This window comes from Apaloderma vittatum, unplaced genomic scaffold, assembly GCF_000703405.1.
Source record: "Apaloderma vittatum isolate BGI_N311 unplaced genomic scaffold, ASM70340v1 scaffold10513, whole genome shotgun sequence".
Classification (NCBI taxonomy): domain Eukaryota; kingdom Metazoa; phylum Chordata; class Aves; order Trogoniformes; family Trogonidae; genus Apaloderma; species Apaloderma vittatum.
Genome location: NW_009706436.1, coordinates 1 through 26,567, shown reverse-complemented (window position 1 = coordinate 26,567; position 26,567 = coordinate 1). Strand labels below are relative to the sequence as shown.

General features: G+C 40.0%; 1 protein-coding gene across 1 annotated transcript; it reads right to left on the bottom strand.

Moving 5' to 3' along the window:
• Positions 1-5,129: 5,129 nt before the first annotated feature.
• Positions 5,130-24,466, bottom strand: FAM171A1 (family with sequence similarity 171, member A1; the record flags this gene model as incomplete). Its single annotated transcript, XM_009865794.1, has 4 exons — positions 5,130-6,897; positions 7,546-7,660; positions 10,136-10,252; positions 24,290-24,466. Coding segments are annotated over 4 exons (2,102 nt in total), but the record flags the coding sequence as incomplete, so codon positions are not given.
• Positions 24,467-26,567: the final 2,101 nt, after the last annotated feature.

Below are 26,567 nucleotides of genomic sequence, written 5' to 3'. Positions count from 1 at the left end.
TTTATTCAGGAGTCCCTACCTCCAGTCATATGTACACAAAGCCCTCTCCAGAATTACAAAAATAAACTGTAAACAAGTATTTCATTTGTACCTCCCTGTTGTCATTGCATTTAACTTCCCTGCGGCTCTAAGTTTCCAAGGAAGAAGAGACATTTAATGATCGAACATACTAACAGGGACTGTTTATTCCTAGAAGAAAAGCACATCGACAAAACAAAAAGTACTTCAGTTAAGTGATAACAGATCAGGCACCACATTTTGCAAGCTAATAACCTGTGGATAACAGAGGATTACTGCTAAAAATAACTAAATACCCCTTTCTATTATTACTGTCAAATAGATGACAGTATCTGGTGACAGTTTACCATTGGAATTACATGAGTAACCTAAGAAAATGCTCCTCTAGTCTGAAAATGGCACTTGCTGCCTACTCGTCAACCCAAAGCTCCAATTCCAAATGGTCTGCAGCCTGGAAATGAAAATATCAGACATGTATCATGAAAATATCATGGTATCACAAAAATACTGTGTGTGTGTATATATATATCATGATTTAGGATATATCATCATATTTTATATATATCAAATATATATAAGTAAGGTCAGCACTCAGCCTGCAAGCTTCCATTTGTCTTTAAGCAGAGGAACAGAAGAATAACTGAGTTGCTCTTATTTTTCTCAACTTTTGATACAATTAGCAGTTAAAATTGCTTTAGTCTAAACATAAGGTGCTATTCACGAACTGAGAGGAAAGAGGCATATTTACACTTGAACACACTACACTGCCATCAGTGAGGATGCATTCTGATTTGAACGGAGCTGTTTTAAGCTGAATCCTGCCCCAGCCAAGATGCTGGGCAAAGTCTCTCAAGCAGAAGGGGATCTCTGCCCTTGGACTGAGAGCAGGCCCATGAAAAAACTGATGATCTAGTGCCAGCTGTCTCCTGGTGTTATTGAATTTAGAAGCTGTGTTCATATCGAAATCATAAACTGTGTTTTATACACAATATGTATAGAGAAATAGATCACCACCAGGTGGCAGGTATTCCAACTTTAAGACTTTCAAATGCTTAAGATTCAAAAAAACCCTTACCTGTTGCCCGTATGTGTTAGAAAAGCAAACTGACATTCTTCCTGTATGACCCAGGATGTAGAGGATGGATGCTGCCACGCCCCCTGCCCCAGGTTGCAGCCTACTGATACTTTAAGAAGTACCGCGTTCCAAGCAGCTTTAATCCTCAGATGAATTCTTGTTGCATAGAAAAACATAATGCTTTATTTGGTTCATTAGGGACCTTCCTAGAGACAGAGTAAATACCTAATCCAACACTTGCTCATTTACACCGGTACTGTTCTGCAGGCTAAACTCTGCATCGGCTATGTAAATTCTCACCAATTTCAACCATGCTGGTTTAGGATAGTTAAATAAAATTGGTCTTCCAGAGTATTCATGGACAGAATGAAGGGCAGAAAATGAAAATACTGCCAAGGTATTTCAAGAGTGCTTAATTCACTCTACTGAAGCTACTCAATCCTTTCTGCAAGAAAGAAAAGCACCACGAGCCATTACCAAATGGTGGGTTTCTTTGTAAGCTGTTCAGCTAAGCTCAATACCACAATTTTGTGTATTTGTGCAATGTGTTAAATTGCAAATGTTCTGAGGCAGAAACCATTTCTCACTCCCCTCTGATTTGTAGAGGGTTTAGCATACTGGTACCCTGACAAAGTGCTTAACCAAATAATAAATGTCATCATCACAATAACTCAAGGTGCTTTATAGATAGTTTAATAAGCTTTGAGAAGCAAGTATTTCAGAAGGAACCAAGTAGGAGCTGGAGGACAACCATCAGGTGAATGGGCTCTTAATGAGTGTATTAGCTCCCAACAGTCCTCTAACACTTCATAGACCCCATGATACTGAAGGACTTTGGATAATATAATCTTAGGTTTAAAAATTATCTTTACTCTTTCACTCATCATCCCTTTGAAAATCCTGATTGCAGGTAGACCTGTTCCTAGTTGTTGTATTTTTTTTAAAGTCCAACATATTTGCATTACTTTTGTAAGCTTTGACATTACAATCTTTTAATTTTTCCCCGTTAATATGTGCCAAAAAAATATGGTGGAGTCACAGTCCCTGGAGGTGTTTAAGGAGAGGCTGGATGTGGCACTTAGTGCCGTGGTCTGGCTGATGTGGTGGTGTTGGGTCATAGGCTGGACTTGATGATCTCAGAGGTCTTTTGCAGCCTCAAGGATTCTGTGATTCTGTGACTCTGTAATACTGCTTCTCTAGGTTATCTTCTACGTGGACCAAGATCACTTGGAGCTGCTGATGCCAAGACCTACTCATATTACACTTTGTTCCCTATGTTTTATAAGATTTATTAGTACTCGCTTCAGTGTGCAACTGCAAAATACAAGCAATAAAATTTCCTCACATTTTACCAACGTATCTTCCTTTGAAAATTAAAACACAGAAGTTGTCACTGGACTGTAAGATTAGGCAAAGCATGTACAATGGACACGGTCTCACCTCAATCCATTATGTGATCTGTGCTACTCTATTCCAATTTCATTTAACATTTGGTTCAGATGTGTTGCAGATACTGAGAATTACATTTCATTAACTATATATTCTGCAAAACTGAACTATTATATGGCTGGTGATATCACAGCAATTTAAAAAATGCTAAAGATTTGCAAAATACCCACACCATGTCTGTTAAAATGTATTTGTTGCATTAGGCCCACAAATTAGCAAACTATCAAACTATGTGTTTTGAACATAAAATCAACACAATTAAAGAAACAAACCACTGCAATTTAATAGCAACAATCTCACTTTACAAGATAGTAATGATGGAAATTTTGAAAAGGAATCTGAAAAAGAACATAATGAAAAATGACAGATTTAAGACAACAGAAAGTTGAAAATCAAATAGCACAATAATTCTAGTATGTGGAAATTTTAACCAGAACGTTTACTCGAAACAGCATCCTGATTAATAAGTGACACTGTGTTACCAGCACATACTGACATCTGATAAACACTATTCCTTTAAAGTAGTATTTTTTCTGTTCAGTGACCTTGCACAGACTGACAATAAGTAACCCAGACCCCAGAGCTGGTTCACATGTGATCAGGAGCAAAATTCCTAAACATAAAAAGAAAGGACCTAGAATGTGTGTTATGAGTAAAACGTAACTTGCTGCCAATATGGTGATTTCAATACTCACTGCACACCACAAATATTATTTTAGATTTCTTTTATGACATATACCACTTCCAAACATGAATCAAAGCAAAACAGTGGTGATGTGGCTTTGTGGATGGAGAGAAGCACTAGCCTGGGAACTAGGAAATCAGGATTCAGTTACTGTCTCAAGCCCAGACTCCCAGGTAAGACATTCAGTAAGATGAAAATTACACTGGCCTCCTAAGAAAACCTTGCAATCTACCGAAAAAAAAAAAAAAAAAAGAGTAATTAATCTGAGTCAGGGCTTATTATTAAAAATTAAATAGGAACTCTGACACTTTCTCTAATCACTTTAGAGATTACATAATAATTAACTTTATTCAGCATGACTGCTGCTAATGCTGAGTAAAAATAATTGAATGAAAGATGATAAACTGAATGTATACAAAGGATTCCACAAGGGTGAAAGTCACAATACTTTCCCTTCTTTAAACCCAATTCATGAAGAAGTGAGAAGTGTGCAATAAGTCTGAGTACTGGTAGAAATCTCAAGAGTGAAAACCAGTTCCACAGGAAGTGTGACTCCATAGAGAATTTTGGTGATAGCAGGATTTCATTTCCAAAGTCTTCAGTGATACTTAAGCAAATAATTACATATTTATCAAGATAGGGAGGATGCTTTTCTGAAAAAAGGTCTAAAATTCAGTATTGACTGAAGTTCATGACTGCATAAGAAAATGTGTAAGTCACACAAGCATGAATACGCGGCAGCAAACGTGAAACCGAAGTATTTTTCTTATTAAATAATGTAAAATAATGTCATGATCACCAACAGAGGAAAAAATCCACAAAGGTTACTTTTTGCAGTTTATTTTCAATTATAGTTTTTGGATAACCAAGCAGCTCTGTATGGAGAAAGCACAGAAGAGTCACTCTGGCACTTTTGGATAGCACTTTTTTTTTCCCCCCCTCAAATTTTTCTAGACACATTCAGTCCACTTGCTCGGTCCATTGTCCATTTTATATGGGCATGATTTGCTCATATGGTTCCAGAGGAAACTAACAATATATACAGTCAATGAAACTATCTTCTTGGGTACTCTGGGCCCTTTAAAATGTCTTCTAAGTCTATCCTGGCTAAACAGAATCCACAATATACATGGTAGTTACAGAATATACCGTATTGAAATGAGAAATGCTCAGCACAAAATGGGACTCTTGGCATGCAGCTTAAAATAAAAGGTAGAAGTTCAGAAGTTTACAAAATCCCAGATGGGGTCAATTAAAAGGAGTTAGCAAAAGAAGGGACTGTTCATTGTTACTGTAAAAAAGGCACTTTGAGTAAATGGGATCAGAATTGGAGGAATCTTAGTCGACACAAAGTTCAGTTTGGTTTCATAAAAAGGCTTTAATGCTAACGGATGCTACTCAAGTTTCCTGCAGTTTTACATTAAAATAAATTGCTGAGTAGTTCATAATAAAGGACATAAAATGTTTACAACCAACTTGTAAAATTAAGAAAAGCATAGTATAAGCAAAATAGTACTAAAAGCAGCAATGCATAGCCTTTTATTGAGATAATGCACAATTTTGGACACCATGTGTCAAACTCTTGTTTTTAAGATACTTTCAGTAGCATTATCAACATAAAATTGGCCTACAAAACAAAAGCTTTACCAGCTCCCATTCATAAGGAGACTGAGGTCATAAACCAATCAAAACAATTTGTCAGTATTTTCAACATCCTGGATGACCAATATCAAGTATATGGAATAACAATCACACTCTTTGTTCAGCTATCTCATTGGAGGCAGCCATTAAAACAGAGGAATGATTTTAATTCTTTTCTAACATTTACACAGTAATGCATTTAGGTTCTTTCAAATGTTGCTCACCACAGTTTGTTTTTCTCTTTTCTCTCCACAACAAAAAAAAAAATCAAGCACTTCCACAGAAAGAATATTTGGCAATTTTATACTCCACTGAATGGTGGATTTTCACAATAGCTCACTTTAGATTGAAAGTCATTAGTGGTCTTTCCTCTCGTTTCTGCCAAGGACTCTTCTTATCTTCACCTTGGTCATCTTCCTCATCCTCCTCATCATCTTGAACTGATGTTCCGTGTTCAGGACTAGTTAATGGCTCTGGTTTCATATCCACAGTTCTCGTTTCCTCCTGCAGGCTGGGCAGCTGCACGCCACTTCTCTTACTAGTGCCTTCTAGCAGGCAGCGTAGAGCATTGTCCTCAGGGCTACAAACTGCTGTTCCACACTCGCTGCCACTTTGGTCCATATCATCCAAGTACACAAGCTGCGTGTAAGCTGTGCTATCGGAAACCTTCCGCTCTCTCTGCTGGTGTTCTTGCATGGGTGGGTGACTCTGCGGCACAGACAGATGATCTCCTCTTCCCTTTCGGGCCGATTTTGGTTCATTCATGTCAACACCAGAGTCCAAACTGGCGTCGTTACTCCCATTCCTACCAGCTCTTTGGAGATCGATGTATGAATGTCTAACATGAGCATTTGAACGCCCATCTAGAGAAACAAACCACGCTCGAGGGTGAGGCAACGGCTTTCCACCTCCTAGTTCCATCAAAGCCTTTTCTGTAAGAAGCTGCACTTCGCTGTTCATTTGAGCCAGGGAGGCATCGTTCAGTGAGGCAGGAATGGAAATAGATTCAGACATGGAAGCGTTTTGTTGACTCCACTCAGCTGCACCTGCATCTTGCAAATGTTGCTGAGATATTGCTTGGGACGCCAACTGTTGGGGTTGCAGCTGTTGTGGAGGGTGTGGAAAAAGCCGCGCGTGAGGATTAGGAAGCTCAGCCTGAAGTCTTTCTATATCAATCTGCTGGTCAGCCGGGACAACCAGGGGCTGGCTAACAAAAGGGTGTTCTCCTGGCAATTTCATGTAATGACCCGGGATGACCAACGCAGGCAGAACTTTTCTGTAAACACTGTCATTGACTTGGTCAACAGAATTGCAGCAGATCAACTGACCTGGTCGAGGGAAAGATGTAGGTCTTTCAAGGTGATCAACTGAACGAGACATCATACAATCACTAGGTCTGCAGTCAAGCAGCTCTTTTTCAGGGGCTGAAGGTGTGGGGTATATTTGTTCCTGAATATTGTATTTACTTCCAGTAGCAATATGGTTCATGGATACTTGACTTTCTCTCTCTTGCTTTTCAAATAAAGGCTGAGACAGCATAGCATTATAACTTCTCCTATATTCATCTTTGATAGGGGACTCATAGCCTTCAGCTGTTTCTGTAGATTTTCTTGTTTTTAAAGGAAAACTATCTGCTGATTTATGGTAATCTTTTCTTAGAGACCTGCTGGGAGTCAGGTCACCCAAGGAAATTCTGCTCTTGTCTTTCTCCTTGTCAGAGAGCAGTTCCTCTCGAGAGCTAAACTCCTGGGAAGTACTGAATGAGTGTTTGAGCATAGGTGTATGCATATCTGCTTCTCCACTGGGTGATACCATCTCCATGTGGACAGCACTGATTAATTCCTTTGCACCTGAGTTTTCAGGGTGTCCATTGCTAGCAACGGACAACCCGCCAGGAAATTCTGACTCGCGACGTGAAAATATTAAATTTATATGGGACATTGAGGTTGCTTGATCCTTCTTAGAAGTGTCCAGTGCTGTCGGAAGTTGCAGTTTCTTATGATGCTGACGTGGTCTTAAGCATTTCCTTCTATAAAAGTCGGTAACAAAAGAAGTTAACATTTGTGATAGCTGTACACCGAAACAAGAGCAGCAAGTGTGTCTTAATGGGAGATTTTTAAGCAGTTATTAGTATAAGGGGAGCTGAGCTTTTATTACATAACCTAACAACTAAAAGCTTATCCCATCAGTGAAGATAAAATTAAAGAATGATGTCAATTGGGAAATATCTCTAGCATCAATTACAAAATGGAGCAAATGCCTGGAGGAGGCGAATACAAAATCACTCATTAATACACACTTGCTGGTAAAAGTTCTACATTCATTTCAATATGAGACTAATAGAAAAATCACTTGCAAATGCATAACGGGTACAATGACCTATGCTCTCCTTGGTAGGAGGTTTTAGAACATCTTAGAAGGCAAACATAGGTAAGAGGTGTGTGTAATTCATTCAGCTACCATCCTACCAAAGGCAGGGATTGTATATGTATTGTATATTGTAACCAGGATCTTATGAAATTTAATCTCACTGCTTCTTTCTTCTTCAAGTGCTTGCTTGCTTGCTTTTTTTTTTGCCAAAGTAAAAATGCTTCTATATGAAAGCTTTTAATTTCATGAGCACAAAAAATGTTTATATTTCCAACATGAACTAAGTAACCAGGACGGTGAATCTTACCTGCAATAATACAAAAGCAGACACAGCAAGACTAGAAGTATGAGAGCCATCCCTCCTAAAATTGCCAAAAGAAACATTGTGTGATAGCTGGTAATGTCGTGTGTTACGACGGGACCTGGAAGGCCAGAAAAGAGAATTTAGACCTGTAACAACCTGCAAACAGGAAAAGGAACAACACTTAAAGAGAGCGACATCTTCCCCTGTTATCAGGAAGCTAAGTGAGCAACACTGCCACTCGTAGCCCTGGTGCCTACTGAGCAGACCATCTCTGGAGAATAGAGCAAGTTGTGGAGAAAGCATGTGCTGGTTTTCATGACTGCAAGTCCAGATAGATCCCTCTGTGGGAAAGCAGTTAGTTTCAAGGAGAGCATGCACCAGTGAATGCTGCCTTCGAGGTCCTGATGCTGACCCCGTGCACCAAAGCTCTCAACACCAGAGAAAAGCCATCACAGCATCTTCCAGCAGTGTAATGCATGTAGCAGCACTGCGCTCAACAGCTCCTCTTTCTTTTGTGGTGCTTCGCACTGAACAATACATACAGCACAGTACAGGCTTTGTTGAAAGATGTGTTGGTGCTCTGAAGTCTAGATCAAGCCAAGCCAAGCAGATCGTGAGTAGCTTTAAAAAACAGGCCACTAGTGAACAGTGTTGTAACTCCAGGTTTCAATAATGCTTAGTAAATGTTCTACTAACATACAAAGGAATGCACACATGTGGACAGCACCTGTGCACAATTATGCACATTTAACCCTGTTGGTTTGTAAAATCCTTATCACAACTCCAAAATAAAGGCCTAAATTTTCATCTGCAAGCAAGGAGGTACAGCACCAGCTGACAGAGTAACATGCACGTACTGTGAAGGACTGCAAACTTGGACAACATCAAGGTTTTAGATAATGAGGTTTGTAAAATGTCGTCTGTGGATCTTGAGTGGTCTGTAGAGCCACTGCTAGGAATACAAAGCTCATTTTTGTCCACTTTTGAGATAAGAAATCAAATAGATTCAATGAGGAAATAAAACAAGCAAGAACACATTAACTTCATTAAAAATAACATATTAAAAATAACATATTAAAAATAACATATTGCATTTAGGAAATCTAAATATTTATACATTCTGGCCTGCCACTACCTTTACATAATTGATTGATACTGTTGCTTCAGGACATTAAGGAAAAAGAGAAATAAAACACTTGAATTTTTCATGAAAATGTTGTTCCCATTGCAACAAGGTTTTAGGAAACCAGATCTAGCCCTCAGAAAGAAAGTAAAATACAAGCAGAAATTCTGCCATACAAGTGAAACTGCAAGAACAAATTAGCCTTCTCTTGTTTGAGTTACAAGCCTTCTAACCTGAGAGTTACAGGCACCATTTCAGGACTAGTGTCACTTTCTTGCAGTGTGGGATAGAGCTGTACTGGGAAATGTTTGGCTCACAACCATTGCATTTTCTTAAGGTAGAATTATTTTGTCAAATGCCATTAAATTCAGAATGATAGCTTATTCAGATTTGCACCTGCCTCCAAACTCTCTTCAGCAATGAAGGAGCTGAATATTCCAGCAGTTTCATTTAATATGACCTCACATAAAAAACTTGCATTATCATGAAACGACTTCAAGGTATATACTTCAAAGCAGACTTTAAAAACATTCTTCATGTTGGAGTTTCTTTTGTTGGTTAGATATAGTTTATTTAGCTTGCACAGCCAAGGCAAAAATGTTTTCGTTTCTACTGTATTTGGTTTTCAGCCAGAAAACCTCATAAAGAAAATCTGTAAGAGGAGGAGTTCTGTGTTTGATTGATAGGCTCTTTTATAGACTGAGCTAGCTCTGATTATTGGTGGCTGAAAAACTAATACTAAGAAATCTGAGGCAGCAACTGACAGAAAAAAGGAAGAGCAAGCCTTAACATTAATAATCTCCACAGGCACAGAAGTATACGTAATGCCTAGTTCTAAGTGATTTTCTGCAGTTATGCAAGAGGCTTGCAGATGGCACCCAGTCAGCTCATCTACAAACGCCACCCTGCTAATACACTTCCTAGAACTTCTACACTAACTTATTTGTGGTGTAAATTACTCAGTCACCAAGATGATGCAAAACATAAATCAGGACAAAATGGGCATCTTTAGCATAAAAGAAAATAAAAAAGTTACAATCAATGAACCCATGAGTAATTGTCTAACTCAGGATGAGGTTGGTCTTAGGTGAATCCATTTCTGTGGGAGTTTCTGTACAGAAACTTCACGGCACTTATTTTTCTACCTGCTGGAAAACCAATACACTGATATTATAACTCTCCTCATTTTCTAGCAATGGCTCTGCCAGGCAGTGGTGACATAAATGCATCAAAGCAGGAACACTTAAAAAAGTTTCCCATTGAAATGACTCAGATTTTGAGCATAAGGGTTGCCCCCCACAATCCCCATAGGATTTTAGCCCTTTACTTTCAGATTTCTGTTTTCTAATAATCCATTATTGATCAAGTTGTGGCATCTCAGATGAGGTCATTCTGAAAAATATAAACATTATATATGAATAAATAATTACTCAGTGCTGTGAACATCAACAAAATTCAATCTCGTCTTACCTGGGATAGTAGGTGACATAGCTGCAACCCAGTAGCCCAGCTGAGGTGCAATGTAAGTCCAAGTCAGCTGACTTCCCTCTTGTTGTACAATGCCCAAACTACTCTTCAGCCATGTCCCTGCAAATGTAAAGGTTGTAGGAAGGTGTTAAAAGTATACTCACACCTTGCTCTGCAAACAAGCAGAAAAGCAAGCTGTAGCAAAACTTATCAATGTGCCATAGGGGCTGCGTGCACTGCTGTGAAGTCAGAGATTGTGCCTTCTTGTCTCTGGCATTTGGGAGCTCCTGCAAGCAGTCACCCCCATGCCCTTCTCAGAAGCTTGGTACACAAAAAGCATTTAAGATTAAATAAAACTAGTAAGTTGCCAAAAAGTGTTAAAAGAAGATAATTATTGCCATATTAGATTCCCCTTTTTTGAAGAAGGACATTCCTGAAGCTGATCATATGCAGGCAGCCCACTTAAAAACTATTTCAAGAGACATCACATCTCTCAGACCACACCTGAGTTCTGCAGAGCACTTTTCCATCAGCTCTGGCTGCCAACTTCTAGAAGACTGAAGAAAATACCTCCTCAAAAGGTAGGTTTTCCTATACAGAAAACAAGCTTATGAATGTTACTGCCAAGAAATGGAGAATTAAGTTGCACCTTCGCTTTGATTTAGCAGCGTTAGTCATTCAGAATGCGTATACATCCAGGAATACTGTTTGGTAATGGATGATGAGTTTTTTAAAAAAGTGTTTCTCAGAGGCAATGTAATACATTTTTTAGAATTATCAAATGATCATTTCAAAATAAGTAAGACTGACAATTTTAAAGCAACGTGTTTAAGTTCACCTATCTCTTAAGTAGCCCAGACTGACAAGGTATGCTAGTTGAGAGCTGTTCTATCTTCAGAAGATAAATTTTGTTGCAAGACTCGGGCTATGAAAAACCCTTACAATTGAATCAGCAGTATTATTAAGACCCTGATTCTGGGGCTGCAGGAGAAAAATTTCACCTTAGATTCTGATATATTAAATATTCAGTACAGCTTGCAGACTGCTCCCATATATATCTCTTTGAAAGAAATACAGAATTGCTGGCCTGAACACTGGGAACAGTTGCTGGGAAGCCTCCCCAGCACCAAGCAGCGTTTCCTGATGCTGTAGCCCTGCCTCGGCATCTCTCGTGGCTGTTCAAACAGGGGGCATTAACTCTCTAAGGAGGTTGTCCCTACACTTGGGTGGCCACTACCAGTAGGGCTGATCTGTGCAGCAGAGAAGGGATTAAACCCCTCTGCATTTCTGTAGCACAGCTCTGTATTTTTGTGCAAAGCATGGGGACAGAATGCTGCCTTTCCCTTACTCAGCTTCAAATGCTCACTTTAAAGGCAAGCTGCATCTTGTGATTCCCTTTCCTTTAAATAGTCTCGGGCATGTAATTCCCAAAGCGGTGCTTTTCATCAGGCGTCACTCAGGACTAAGCACAAGCATTTGTGGATGACAGTCATCTGCATGCTTAGCAGTGAGCGCAGAACACACAGAAGAGATGCTGCCGTTGAGTTATTTTTAATACGGCTGAGATCTTCATAATTTCCTCTGTGTTCCTTAGTTTATCCATCTGTGCAAACCCTGTACATGTGAGAATGATTTTTCTGAGTATTTATTTCCTCTCTACTACTAATTTTTCCTATGTAAGCACACCCTTAAAGTCCATCATCTTTGGCTAATAATAAACCCATCTGAACATAGTGAAAGGTTTAGAAAAATACACATCTGAGAGGATTTCTAGATCTAAGCGACTATTACTGCCAGACAGCGACTCTATATTTGAAACCAAACTGGGCAACAAGCGAAAGGAATTATTGACGTAATCTTCAGTTTTCCAAGTATCATTTTCAGTCTGTACAGGGCAGCAACAACCTGACAAATAATTTTGATTCACAACACCAAAAGAACCAAAATCTGTGCACACAGATTTGCACTCATGGCATGCATAACTGTCCTACCAGAACACTCTGATATAGTCAGTAGTTCACCTCTTTTAGAGAAACATTACCAGGAAGAATAGAATTGAATTGTTCACAGTTATATGTGAAATTTCTGGAAAATCTGGAAAAAGTAGATTCATTTTCTCCACTAAGATGGCCACTGTCCCGTCAGATTTTCTACCCATATGCTTTTTGTGAAGACGTCATACTAATAGCCCTGAACCACAAGATGAAAAACAGACCACAGGGGCAAAACCTGCTTCTATCCTGCGTCTAAAATGTCATCTGGTAAGAAAATTTCTATAAGCTAACCTTGGTCATTTTTTTCTGCATTTTTTCTCACACAATGAGAATATGCACCAACTATTTAAATATGCAACTATGTGAAACAAAACTTTAAGACTAAAAGAAATATAAAAGCACTGTTTAAGAAAAAGAATGGAAGGACCTGGATGACGAATTCACCTTGCTTCCCATACTTTTCCTACTGTCTTAAATTCACACACAAGCAGAACACACACACGCAATTTAGCCAAGTTCATTATCTAGATGTAGTTACCTCCTTGAGCAGCAGCTATTATCGATTCCCTCACTAGGGGGAACTTGTGTCCAGCTCGCCTTGCTCACATTACACTGCATTCTAATGAACACAATCCTCCTAATGCCTCTTTAAAAGCCTTTTGCTCAGTAATACTCTGCTTGCATAATGCAGCGATCAAGCAGCTAACAGAGGCTCCACTCTTATCGCTGCGAGCAGAGCTCAGCTGCCATCCTGCCAAACAAGCAGCAGCTCAGATTGCTCATATTTTAGCATCGAGAGGAATCCCTGCCTTTGCAATGGAAGCAAACAATAGAGTCAACTGCACAAGGTCAGTCAATTTTCACGCTTGTCTTCCGCTCATTTAGGTCACCCGTTTTTGCTAACCACTGGATACACTCGAGGAAGTGTATTGGTCTGCGTAACACTTCGGAAAAATGCAATTCCCTTTCTCTGTTATGGACAGTTAAGAACTTCAAAACCGTAACAGGTACATCTGATATTGTTCTTCTTCAAGCAAAAGGGATGAAGCTTCTGTTGACCGTACCCTGCATATTAGTATGTGATGACAGATGGGAAATAATTGCTTTTTAAATGGCACTGTCCCAAGTTCCTTCATTAGGACAACAACAAGTGTGGGTTTCCGGGAACCATAGGTACATAAGCTCATCAGCTGCCTTTCTTTACACTTTTCTGGGCCAGAATTTTGGTGATAAACTCACCTCTTACAGTTCCACCATCTCATACCAATAGTTCACTAATAAAACCAAGCATCCTCCTGCATGGTAGCATGAAGCGGATAAAGAACTCAAAGATTCACAACAGCAGTAGCAAAACAGGTTTTGAGTGGCAACAGTTGAAACATAAAGTCCTGCATAGTGTCTCATGTGTTCGACTAGCCAAAGCCAACATAGTATCACTGAACGGAACTGATGTGTCTTCAGTATTCTGCCAATCCATCCCAGCATTTCCATGTCTTTTATCCCTCACAGGTTCTAATATGCTGGTCACTCTTCAGCTATCATTAAACACCAAGCAGTGTTCTTGTTTCACGCAATGCCTTGCTGTAACGACTGATGTCGAACCTTCTCATGAGCAAAACCCCACCACACTGTACTTACTGACTGTGCTCTGTTTCAGGCTGTCTTGAGCAAGCAGGAGCTTGTTGCTGTGTAGCCTTGAGAATGAACTCCCTATCCCATCCCACATTCTTCCTTGCAGCAGGAAACAAGATGTTTTCCTGTTCTAAAAATGCACTAATTGCTGTCTGTGTTCTCACATACTTGCTCTTGTGAGCAAGGGAGAAGACTGAGGGGCAGTGAGTAAAGAACTTCTTCCATTTTTCTATCCTGTCCTATCCACTAGCCTGCAAATGCAGTAAGGACAAGTTTCATTCATTTTCTACAGTGCAAGTAGGATTACAACTGCAGGAAAACTAAGCAGAAGGACTTAGTCGGGAAGAGAGGTCTTATCTCCCTGCACAGCTAAGTGTTACGATAACTTAATTCATTATTTTCCAAATATCCTGCAACATCTACTTCTCCCTTTTCCCCGGGTCAGCACGATGGACTAGCTTCACTGCTTATTAAGTTTTATATATGATGTGCAATAATTGTTAAGTAACAAGCAACAGAGGATTGTAAGTAAAAAGCAGTGCAAATAACTGGATGTAATGGAACTTAGAACTTTTGTTCAAGATTGATTATGTAGTTCCAAACAAAACATGTCAATGCACCTTTGGAGCAGAAACAGCAAGTTCAGTATAGTTTGTAAGCACTGCATGATTTGGGCCAATTTGCCATTAATTCTTAAAGAGTGTCTGGTGCTTCACAGCAAACTTATATATATAGAGACATTCTTGCTTAAAGATCATTTTTACATTTCTCTTCCTCTTTTTCCTCTATTACTGCTCAGTGGAGCCAACATGCTGATCCAGGATTCAAGTCAGGGGAGCTGTCTCCTGGCTTAAACTAATGGCAGGGGGAGAAACAAGTTTCTTAACTCTTTCCTCACCAAAATTATATTTAGCATTACTCACTTTTTGGAATAAATAGTGTCATTTAACAAACTGCTACTTAAAAAGCTTATAAAACAGCTACCCAGCACTCCTTTGTATATGCACTTAAAAGCAAGGTAAGAGAATTACCGTCACTAACCCTACAAAGAATATAAAAATGAGAGTACTTTAAAAGAAATACAAATCAAAACCACAGTCAGATAAAGATAGCTGAGCTCCATATGGTTGCAAAGATACCGAAATATCAGAGACAAGTTGAAGATTTCAGCAGAGCAGCAGCAATAAATTCTGCTTGAGAGAAACATCTTAATACTATGGAGTAACTTTGATTCTGATGAACATGCTTATCTCAGGCAGCTTTAGGACTTGCCAACAGAGGCAACAGGGTGTTACCATGAGTAAATTTAACATCACAAGGTTTGCACATTAAATCTCTGTTTCAACACATAGTCTGCACTAAAAATGCCTTTTTGTAATTTAATTTAGTTTACTTCTAAATTGGATTGAAAAATGACACTTTCAGCAAGGCGAAGGTCCAGATGGGCAGCTATTGCAGAAAAACCCTACTTACCTGCACAATCAGGTCACTGCAGGTATGGTGGGTCTGCCCAGAAAAAGACATCCTATTCTCTTAAAGACACAAACTATTCAGTATGACAGTTTACTGGATCCAGGCAGCACGAAGCACGATGCCTGTGAATAAGACATTACTTCCGTATTTTAAAGCTACACCTTGCTACATTAAATGAATCTGTACTGAAATCCAGGGAATTCTATGCCTCTCTGGTTTCCATCATCGTGATGGTGCACGCAGATAATCCTCCAGCAAACAGCAAACCTCCTACCAGCCTACGTGAGGGAGGACCCCATGTCGTTCAGGCCACACTGGGCCAGCCGCTCTAGAGAGACATGCGTGATTCCTCCTAAACTCAAGAAGAAAGGAGACAAATTCCACTCTGGTGTGCTGGCTTCAAGGGGAGTTTGTGGTCTGGCACCCCAGCACCTTTCTCTCTGGGAGGATGCCTAACACCGCTCACTTCAGGTTTGAACTTCCATTTCAGAGCCTCCCAGACGATCGTGGCTGCAGCGACTTCTGCTGACTTTGATTGCGTGTTCTTCTTGTCACTGATCAAAACAGTTCTGGTAAATGACTGTCAGAGGAGTGTGCTGTAGCCAGCATCTTCCCCTAAGGACACTCGTAAAGACTAAATATTCCTAGTGTTTAAATATATAGGTAGCTATGGTGGGTTTTTTCCCATTAATTACTTTTACATGTGAGCTTTTCGTAGGAAATTCTTCCATTGAACAAATACTGCTGGCTTTTTATGCTGTTTCTTTTTACTAGTGACAGAATCATCCAATCCTACTAAAGCAGGAAATCAAAATCGTGCTATTTACAGCATGAATTATTTCCATCCAACAGATTTGACAAATAAGAGGATTTAATTAACCAGAGAGCAAATTAAGTATAATCCCATTATATGAAATTATTTTTATTCACAAGATTAACTTGCCTGGACAAAAGAGTTTTGGAAAGAAAAGAAAGATACTTTCAACAGTACTATTTCATAGCATATATGTTTTAAATAAATATCCTTAATGAGAAGTGCTTTTCTTTCAGCACGGATCTCTTCTGTGATGTCTCTGATGTCATGTAAGATTGCTCTGCTTAGGCAGAGATTCACAGTTAAATGGAGATACACGTGTCAAAAGGAATGAGGCAGGTTGTTATCAGACAGTGTGGGACAGCAAAGGATATTCAAAATATACTAATGGTGTTTCTAGAAGTAATTGATTTAGACACTCCAAATAGCAATGTTATTATGGAGAGTTAATCAAGGGCAAGTTTGTGAAAACAACTTCCTAAAGCATGTTCTGACATACATAAATGGTAGCTTTTCATTCTACCAGCTGAAAGCTGCTTATCAGATTTCTTCTTCCAACTCAAAATCACCTCTAATCTGCATCAGCATGGGAAGTTTTACTACAAAAGGATTTTTTGGGGGTTTTACTTTCGTTCAATTTCTAAAAAGCTGAAAGCCAATGAAATTTGAAGTTGAAAAATCCCCTGAGTATTGGTAGAGATTACTCTCCTTGTCCCCCTCCCCACAATGTACAGGGCTTTAAAAATGCACGGTATTTAAGTTAATATTACAATTTTGTTTTGGGAGTTGCTAGGTAACATCAAAAAAAATAAACATCCCTGCTCTGAGCTCATACTTTTATTATTCTTCCACTCTTAACAGAATTTGTTACACAAGCCTTCCAGGGCTACATCTTACTACTGTTTAGCACCACCACCATTATTTGTTGTACTGTAAGGGAAACGCTTTTAAATCACACCTTGAAGATTTTTGCAAGAAAGTCTAATGGTTCAATTTACTATTAGTGTCTGAGAATCTCTGTAGTTTTTGCCATCTCTAACAACTTTTCCCTTTAAATCCCCTGTCAAGTATTTAACAAAAGAACACGCCAGTTTTCATTATTTAATAATTCCAATTACATCTGGGCAGAAGGCAGGGCACGTTGTCCGCTGAACTGCTTGCATTGCTTTGGTCGCCTCAGCAATTCCTTCCAGAATGCCAGAACAGAAGAGACTTATTGAGAAAATTACTTCCATATGTAATTACAGGTTAGTAATTATATTTCAAAAGGTAAAACTTAGTTATGCCTGCTGGACCACCATCCCTAGTTACTGGTGCGCATGAAAGATACCACCTTTAATATTTGCTTTATCACATTATTAATCACATTCAGTCATTGTCAAAATCATCAAACAAATAAAGCACAAGGCAATCCAAAACACTGTATGCCTTTTCCTTCGTTCAGCCTCACATTACACTCACATTCAGCTTCTGTTTTTCAAGCTGGAAGTAAAAGCACACTGGGATTTGACCTACCATCCCAAAGCCACAGAGGAAGGTTGTCCCACGTCCTCCTCAGACTCTTCCACCCCACTCAGACACTTCACAGTCCTGCTCTATGCACTCCTGCCTGTGTTTCCACCAGTCTCCAAGTCCTCTCCAACGGAAGCAGATGCACAAGCACAACAGTTTTTTCTCTACTTCTGAAATTTTAATGTTCACCTTCTCCCATCTTCTACTGCATGCCTTCTGTAGGTGGAGCTAAAGGGCCATCTACATGACTGTCACGGTTTAACCCCAGCCGGCACCTAAGCCTCACATCGCTGCTCACTCACTCCCCCTCAGTGGGATGCGGGAGAGAATCTGCAGGGTAAAAGTGAGAAAACTCGTGGATTGAGATAAAGACAGTTTAAGAGGCAAAGCAAAAGTCACACACACACACGCAAAGCAACGCTAAACAAGGAATTAATTCACCACTCCCCACGGGCAGGCAGGTGTTCAGCATCTCCAGGAGACCAGGGCTCCATCATGTGTGACGGTGACTTGGGAAGACAAACACCACACCATCACTCTGAACATTCTCCCCTTCCTTCTTCTTCCCCCAGATCTATGAGCTGAGCATGATGTCATATGGTCTGGGACATCCCTTTGGTCAGTCGGAGTCAGCTGTCCTGGCTGTGTCCCCTCCCAACTTCTTGTGCACCCCCAGCCTCCTCGCTGGTGGCGTGTGGAGCCGAGCAGGCCTTGGCTTTGTGCAAGCTCTGCTCAGCAATAGCTAAAACAATCCCTGTCTTATCAACACTGTTTCCAGCACAAATCCAAAACACAGCCCTGTACTAGCTACTGTGAAGATAATTAACACCACATAGTCCATTATTAAAACCTGTTCCCACAAGCCATACTATTTGTTTCCAGTTTTGTTTCCTTGGCTACATAATAGTACATTATTTGCATATATCACTGCGCTTTGGCACCAATCTGATTCCTTCAATGTCCTTCTAGGCTCCACCATCATGCCATACCATGTCTGCTCTGCCACAAATACAACTCAGATGGTATATGAGGTGGCGAGAGGATCCAACAATCCACTCAATTCCACATGTTTAAGCCAGGACATCCATTTTAAAAGCAACATACATGTCGACAGAAAAGCACAACTGCCTCCTGTGACCCACTACACCACTCCAGAGGAACCACAACAGTGACAACACACCTCAGTGAGCTACACTGTAAAGCATCAGAGGAAGAGCTGCTTTTCCTTTCAACGTCAAGGTCTGTCTACTACTCTGCAATTATATCTGCACCTACTGTGTAGACATTGTACTTGGTAAAAAGCTGGGTTTGGTAGCTGCCATTTCTATGGCAACACACAAAATATGAAATTTTTGAGAGCAGTTAGGGAAAAATCTGTATTCCTTAGTGTATTTAGTCTTGCAGAATAATTTACCCTTCACAGCTGAGATAAAAAATGAAGTAAAAATCAAACTGCTATGGAACTTGTAAACTACAGTTGTAACTATGAACTTTGGGAAGGTTTGGGTTTCTCCTTGCAATTTGCAAATAAATCTCCATATCACTAGTGAATCTGATCTAGAACCAAACGTTCTGGATCTGATTATATTAAATTCAAGCTCTTGGAGGTGGGGAATGTGTTTTCCTGTCCATTTCTTGTGTGCAGAAAATGCAAGTGGAAAAGTGCACAAAGTCCCAGGCAACGTGCGCAGCTGCATGTAGTCCAAATGCAGACCATCCGTCTGAGTTCAGGGACACGCACTCATATCCAGTGGCAGATCAAGCAACAGATTGCAGAAGCTTTTGTCAAATTATTATTTTCTGTCTGTTGTGCAGTGTATGAATCCGGCGGCAATCAGAAGTTAAGTGAATTCACAACAAAAAGGAATACACTTTATTTTTAAATTACGAAAATATAAGTCAATCTTTTCTTTGGGTGGACTATTGTTGCTACCAAATGGGAAGCTTAAATCAGAGACTTTTACAAATCGTCTTATTTATATATAGCGTGCAGTGAACTAGACAGGTAGATATACAGTAACCTGCTGACATTTTCTGACTGACAGGACCTGTTGCTCTCCCTGTAAACACTACAAACAAAAAACAAGCATCATTTCACCTCCATGAAATACATCACAACCGTACTGCAGTCAAGTTTAAGTAGGCATCGTTACTGTTTATACATAAACATATCCTCATGACTTTTGAGCACAGAAAATAACATCTTCATTTTGCTGAGGAAGGAACATCAGGAAATTCGGACTCTACAAAACTTAATGGAAATTTTATCACTGAAGGCAGCATGTCACCCAGAAAAAGTAAGTACCAGACTTTCAAATGTATTTAGAATTCTATTACGGTATTAAATGCAGTCAGAAAGCACTGACCAAGCACAGTACAGTACATAAAGTATTTTGCTTTATAAAACTATAAAAAGAGTTCCCCAAGATAATCTTCTGCATATTCTGCCATCACTTTACATTAATACATGGCTGAGATTTCAGGCACTAGGGAAACATGCTCCTCTGTGAAGAAGCTAGTCATTTAAAGACAACAAGGTCACGTCAAAGATGTACAAGTGTTTGAGGAGGAGGAAGAACAGAGAAATAGTGCTCTGAACTTCATTTACACACACTGCACAAGAAATAACACATTTAAAGGAGGCGGAGCAAAAGGGTGTGGGGGTTTAACCCCTTCAGTCCAGATTCCTTTGCCACACAAGGTCAAAAACAGTGTTAAAAATACTTTCCTGTTATCTGGTAGGATTAATAAACTAGCAGATGCATTGGTATTGTCACTGAAGACTAAACCCCATTTCTGTCTTATACACTCTGGAATTTTTGGTAAGATTTTGAAGTCCTTCATACAGCTCTAGATGTGGATCTAGAGGTGCAACATAATGCGTCTGTACCACATGGGATGAAACTGGGGACAGAGAATGCCAGTCTTAGAGTTTTGCTCTGTGAAACCAACAAAAACCGGACCCCTTACCGTAAAGCATAAATCATTTTAATGGGGGCTGAGGAGAATACAGCTGAGCAAGTGCTGTGTTATTCAGTCCAGCTGGTGGGAGCTGGAAATGATACAGGAGGCACAAAGTTTCATTTCTACTGGGATCTGTAATATTAATTTCTGACTGAAAAGGACAAGGCTAGACAGAACTCTTGGACAGAAATTTAGTGTCCAAGAATAGAGAGATTAATTATATTGCTATAAATCCTACTGACATCAAGGAAAACATACGGGGAGGAAGTCACGACCTCAACCATCTGTTTATGGATAAAGAAGAAAAAAGTATTTTAGCCCCTTCAGATTTTGAGGAAAAAAGGACAGTGCTTGGGGGGGGGAAGCTCACAAGCCAGAAAACCCCACTGAGCAATCTTGATTATAAAAATGAGAATCCAGATCTCTTCATGTTCACACCTTTAAGTGTGTACTATGAAATAAAACCAATCTCCCACAGCAGCGTGAAACACAAGAGATGGGTATGTCAACAGCACAGAATGACTAAGTTGCATCTTACTGTAGATATCTCTGTAATATCAATGCATCTGTGCCTATTATTACCAACTCTAAGAAAAGCAGCAGAGAAAGGTGGTGCAGTGCATCTCCAGCATGAGATGGTTGGATGTATTCATTTACCCTAAAAACTCCACCAGGGCATTGATAGCTGCTTTTCATTTTATTAGTTAGTCAAAAAAAGGTACTGCTGCTTTAACTTGCTTGCTGTGCAAGCAAGGCAGAAAGTTTGTTTTGTAGTGAAAAGTCTTATTTAGAACAGTGTAAAATAGATGTAGCAGATTGTCTTATTTTGATGTCAGCCTGCTTCTTCTGGCTGTGTGTTTCGTCAGTGTCAATGGAACCACCCTCAGCCTCAAGTAGATGATGATGCTTCTCCTCCTTTTCTCCTCAGTTCTCTCTCAAGGACAGAAACTGTGGTCATGAAAATAGAGACTGTTTACGGTAAACATCTTAAAAAAGGTATTAATTATTTTTGGCTGCTGTAATATGCAAATATGTCTCATTCCTGTAGAAACGATGAAAATCTCTCCAGTTCCAATCAGATGCCACTGTGTTTAGCCTACCACGAGCACAGCAAAATGTATGAGATTTTAAAGATTATAACGTATTTGTAGTGTTTCTGTCCTCTCTTTGCTCCCTCCTTTAAAAGTGAAAAGTATTTCTGCTTTTTAGAGCAGAAATTATACTTCATGCAGTAATGAAGACAATCGCATGGATTCTAAACAAAAACAATGGCTTGCACGAACAAGCATCCACTGTACCGCAAACGCTAGAGAGAAGGGCTGCGTTATTGCCTGGTTATATAGTAACAGTTTTCCATCTCTGGTATTTACTCAATTTTCAGATAGTTTGAAATTTAAGCCACTGAAAAATCTATTACGGAGAGGCCACAACAAAACTAGCACTGAAAAAAGAAGCTCCTGAAATGAAAGACAAAATCAGAGTAACGAGGTTAGAGGTCCTATCCTGACAAGGCACAGATCTGGCAGTGCAAATGGGTTACAACAAATTCTTTGCCAGTTAAGAATTTCTCGAGCATGGAGCCATCCCAGCCATCATCCACTCTCCTCCCTTCACAGTCCAAGCACAACATGGGGATGTTGGGAATGACAGGGTACCACCGTGTTCACGCTACATATGGCTAGTTTGACAGCCCTTAGGGTGCTAATGCAGCCCGCAAAGACAGAGTGGATGCTCTACTTATTAAATTAGGCTACTCTAATTTAAATCGGTTGGGATGTGGCCAAAATTCTGCTAGAACTGGCATGCTGTAGTCAGGACTTAAATGCATCTTTGTTCAACATCTTTGCTGCACAGAAAGATGCTTACTTCAGCTGAAGTGTGAGCTGAAGCCTAAGCCTAATGTCTTCAGTACCTTCCTCTCCACGGGTTTGTGGAGTTAAGTGGCCCGACAAAGATGGATTTTGTTTAGTGGTCCTCATGCCTTCCCCTCCCCAATAACACAAGTGCTCGAGCAGCTAGTTTGTCATGAAGCAAACAAGGCTGGACTTGTCTCAAGACTAGGAGCCTCAAGCCTGTAACACCAATTACCTAACCCGTATCGATCTAGACTAATATATACTGGACACAATAGGGTAACTACCTCTTTACATACAGAAGTAGAGACCATGTTCCATACTAAGAGAGAGCTTTTGCGGCCCCCACCACAGGGGCATGGAAATGTGGCCATAAATGAGAAAGCTTCATAATCAAAATCAGGCCCATTTTGCTAGCAGTGAGTACCCAGCAATGAGGCAAGCTGCAGCTATAACAGCTGACAGGAAGGACTGGGGATGGACTGATTCTTGTGGAGAAAGTAAACGAGTCAGTATTCTCTGTCTTTTTTTTGAACAAGTGAAAACTATTAAAATAGTTTCTTGAATCACAAATCAAAAGCAGTTTCATGCAGAATGCAGTGAAACCTACTGCCAGGACACCACAACAAAAGTGCCATTTTCACAGTTAGGGGAAGCCCTGAATCCATTACTTGCACTGTCTTTTTTTCTACTATTCAATTTTATACCACATTCAAATTTATTTTTCGTTAAATCCCACTGCTTTACTCTCTAACAGAGCCAACTTCTGACAAAAGATATATAGGCACGCTGTTTGAAAATACACCACCTTTTCCAGCAAACAGAGCCAGGAAGGAAGAAAAAGCTTTTTTTCCCCCTTCCCTTCTCTCTTCCCCCACCCCTCCCTTCCTCCAACGTACTCGCTGCTCTACTCTCAGATGTCATCGTGCACTGGCTCAAAACATTTGCCTTGCAGAAAGGAAAAAAAACCCTGATTGCCTATGCAGATGAACACTTCTGGCTCCTTTTTCCTCCTCTGTTCCTCACAGCATCTACCTTTCCCACCTTCCATTCTTCTTTTTTCACTTTTTCTTAACAACCATCTGGTACGTATGTCAGAAGGCACAGTGCAACAACTGAAGGGCAATTACCAGGACAAGACTTATGTACCCCTTAATCCCTTACACTTTGAAGGTGTAAAGAAGACCAGGCTGGTATACTGACTAGCAATAAAAACACAAACCAGAACAAAAATAGAGAGCCTAAACCACAGAATTCTGGAAAATATTCATGTTCACAATAATAAACGTTATCCTGCAATGTAAAAAACTAAGTGCATTTTACAGCTTATATTGATTAGTCATTCTGTCCTTTCAAAATATTTCATGAATTTTGCTTGCTTCTTTTTTAAAAAAAAGAAATTACATGTACTCTTTTTCTTGATAGTGTTAGTCAATCTCAAAGTGACTTAAAAAAGAAGTCAGTTCTGTGTTTCCTATCTGACAGGCAGGAATCTGAGCTACAGACAAGAGAAGGACCAAAGGTCAGATAGCTGGCTGCTGGCAAAGATAAGACTAGTTTTCATTTCTCCGGACTTCCAGTTCAATGCTGGAGTGAATATGTGTCTCTGCTTCTCAGTCTGTGTGTGAAAACAAGTTCTTTCAGGTTAGTTTTTACATATAATATTTAATAATTGCAAAATGGTACATTTACAAAAAGTTTTGTCTAGAAGTGGCACACAATGCTACTCAAGTATATCTGCATATAAACTATATATTACTTAGTCCATGAAACTCAGTCTTCTCTCTCTTTAGACAGAAAACAGATTACTGTATGCGCCAGTGAAGACCGCACTATATTAACACAATAAATGCGGTGAGACATTGGTTTCAGACAAATGAACCCATCTAGAGAATCACGAGGAGATGTCACTTACCAAATTTTTGGTCAAACCTCCACGCTGGAACGTGTGCATTGTGCTTCAAGTTGCTGTTTGTGGGCAGAGGCACTGTTACATAGATGGGGCCATTCACAGGGATTGGGGTCCCATCGCTGTTGAGGAGATGAACGCTGACAGCAGTGACAGGGGTGAGGTCATACCTGGTGCTGTTTCCTACCAAGGGAATGAATCAACATTGCAACTGCAGGATTCTGCACATACATCCACGTGGTTCAACACCATATCAACATATTTCTTAGGGGATGGCAGTAACAATCCTCCCTGTCTTACGAAACTAACAAGAAAGACATATATTCTTCTGTATTTTTCCACTTAATTTTGCAAAATTCTGAAGACAAGAAAACTACAATGCAAATATCTCCTGTATGCATCTTCCCATCTTACTTAATCTTAAATACATATGTAGGAGTATCACAGCCATAATAATGACAAAAAAATTTAAAAATCTAACAAGCCTTTATTATAGCCTTAGATGCTCATACGATAACTAACAAAAACCCAAACATACAGTGACACTGCACAGATGATTGCTCATATGTTTCAGAAGGCCAGGATGTAGTTACTTTGGCCTTTCACTGAAATAAACCAAGCTAAATGGATTATTAGGGTACACAGTGTTATCTTCTTATCTGTGTAAGATAATAACTATTCTTTATGCTTAAACTGCATACCAACGGACATTACTTGACGACACAATTTAAAAAAAGCATTATAACCCTTCAACCCTTTAAACAAATGTATCAATGACAGAGAAAAATACCATAGACACATACGTGTATTCAGAAGACAAAAAGCTTGAGGACTAAAACCAAGGAGATCTGGAGCTCATAGCGATTGTGGCAGTAGTTAAATTGGAAAAGACAGACCTTTCAAAGCCTTGAGCCACCTGGGTCTGCAGCGCTGCTGAGCGTTACGGTGGCTCTGGGGGTTCTGCAGCCGCTCTGCTCAACCCTAACCCGAGAGAAGGACCAGGGGTGCCTGGCTAGCCGAGAGTGGGGTGCTGCCCCGCCTCTAACCTCAGTGCCCGGCATCTGCACAAACTGCCTGTGAAAGCACATTTGTGTCAGAGAGTGCGAGGCCCTTTGCGATGCTACGGCACAACACAGGGGCCTCAGGAACGCGGAGTGTTCATTAGGATGAGCACATTTGAGGGAATGGTGGGAAAGTGTGAAGACCTTTATGACTTCTCTTAACAGTGAATAAGTCTCAAGGAATGGCCTTTATTATATTCGATATCTCTGAGTAACAGCTCACCAAAGCTAAGCCATCACTTGGAAAGACAGGAGGGGGAGGAGAGGCAAAGGGAAAGAAGAGATAAAACCCTTCAGAATTCCAAATTCTTTGGATTTTGCAAGAGGTGTCAAACTGAAGATAGGGAAAATGACCAGAAGTAACTCTGCATGTGGCTTATTTGCTACAGCATCTCCTCTGATGCACACCCCCAGACTCCAAGGCAAGTGTCACTGCTGCACCACTGACACGCGAGCAGCACACACGCTGCTTTGAGCTACTGCAAGTGGAGGGGCAGGCACCTGTCTTCCAGAGGGATTAAAGTGCTGAGAAAACAAGCGCTCTGAAGATGGCCATATAAGAGAGCTACAGAGCTAAGAGAAAGTAAAAACCAGAAAAATAAGGTTTGGGAATTCAGCTAGGGCATAGGGGAAGGTTGCCAGCCTACCCAAGCATTTGTCTATTAAAGGCTCCAGTGGTGCACAATATCATCCCCTCACAGCCACAGAATATAAACCAGAGAGATAAAGGAGGGAATTGGTGGGGGAAAAGTTGTTCCTTTACTCCTGATTGTTCAACCCACTGCCTCTGCCATGCACTTATAACATCTGTCAGACTGATGCTTGTCCTCGGGCCACTAAGTTTCTCAGGCTGGTATCAGAGAAATAAATTTGTGTTGCCAGGTATCATAACGTGACCATGTTCTGGCATATAGAAATTCCTAATGACAAGAGGTCTAATTTCAGTTTTTAGAAACATTTAGACTAATATCTGGTATTAAATTGTTTTGTATATTTTATTTATTTTTTAGATAGTGAAAGTTTTGGATTTTTCTTTCATTACTGTTTTGACAAAACATATATAATGCTCCATAGCATTATATATATCATCATCGTGGCTAGGCTTTGCGAACAAAGATATGGGAAGGGCCCTACCCACACTTGCTACAAGCGCACTGATGGCTAAAAAGGCCAATGCGGGATAGGCAAGTAGAGTTGCAAAAGGCACAGTGGAAAGTCTCCTT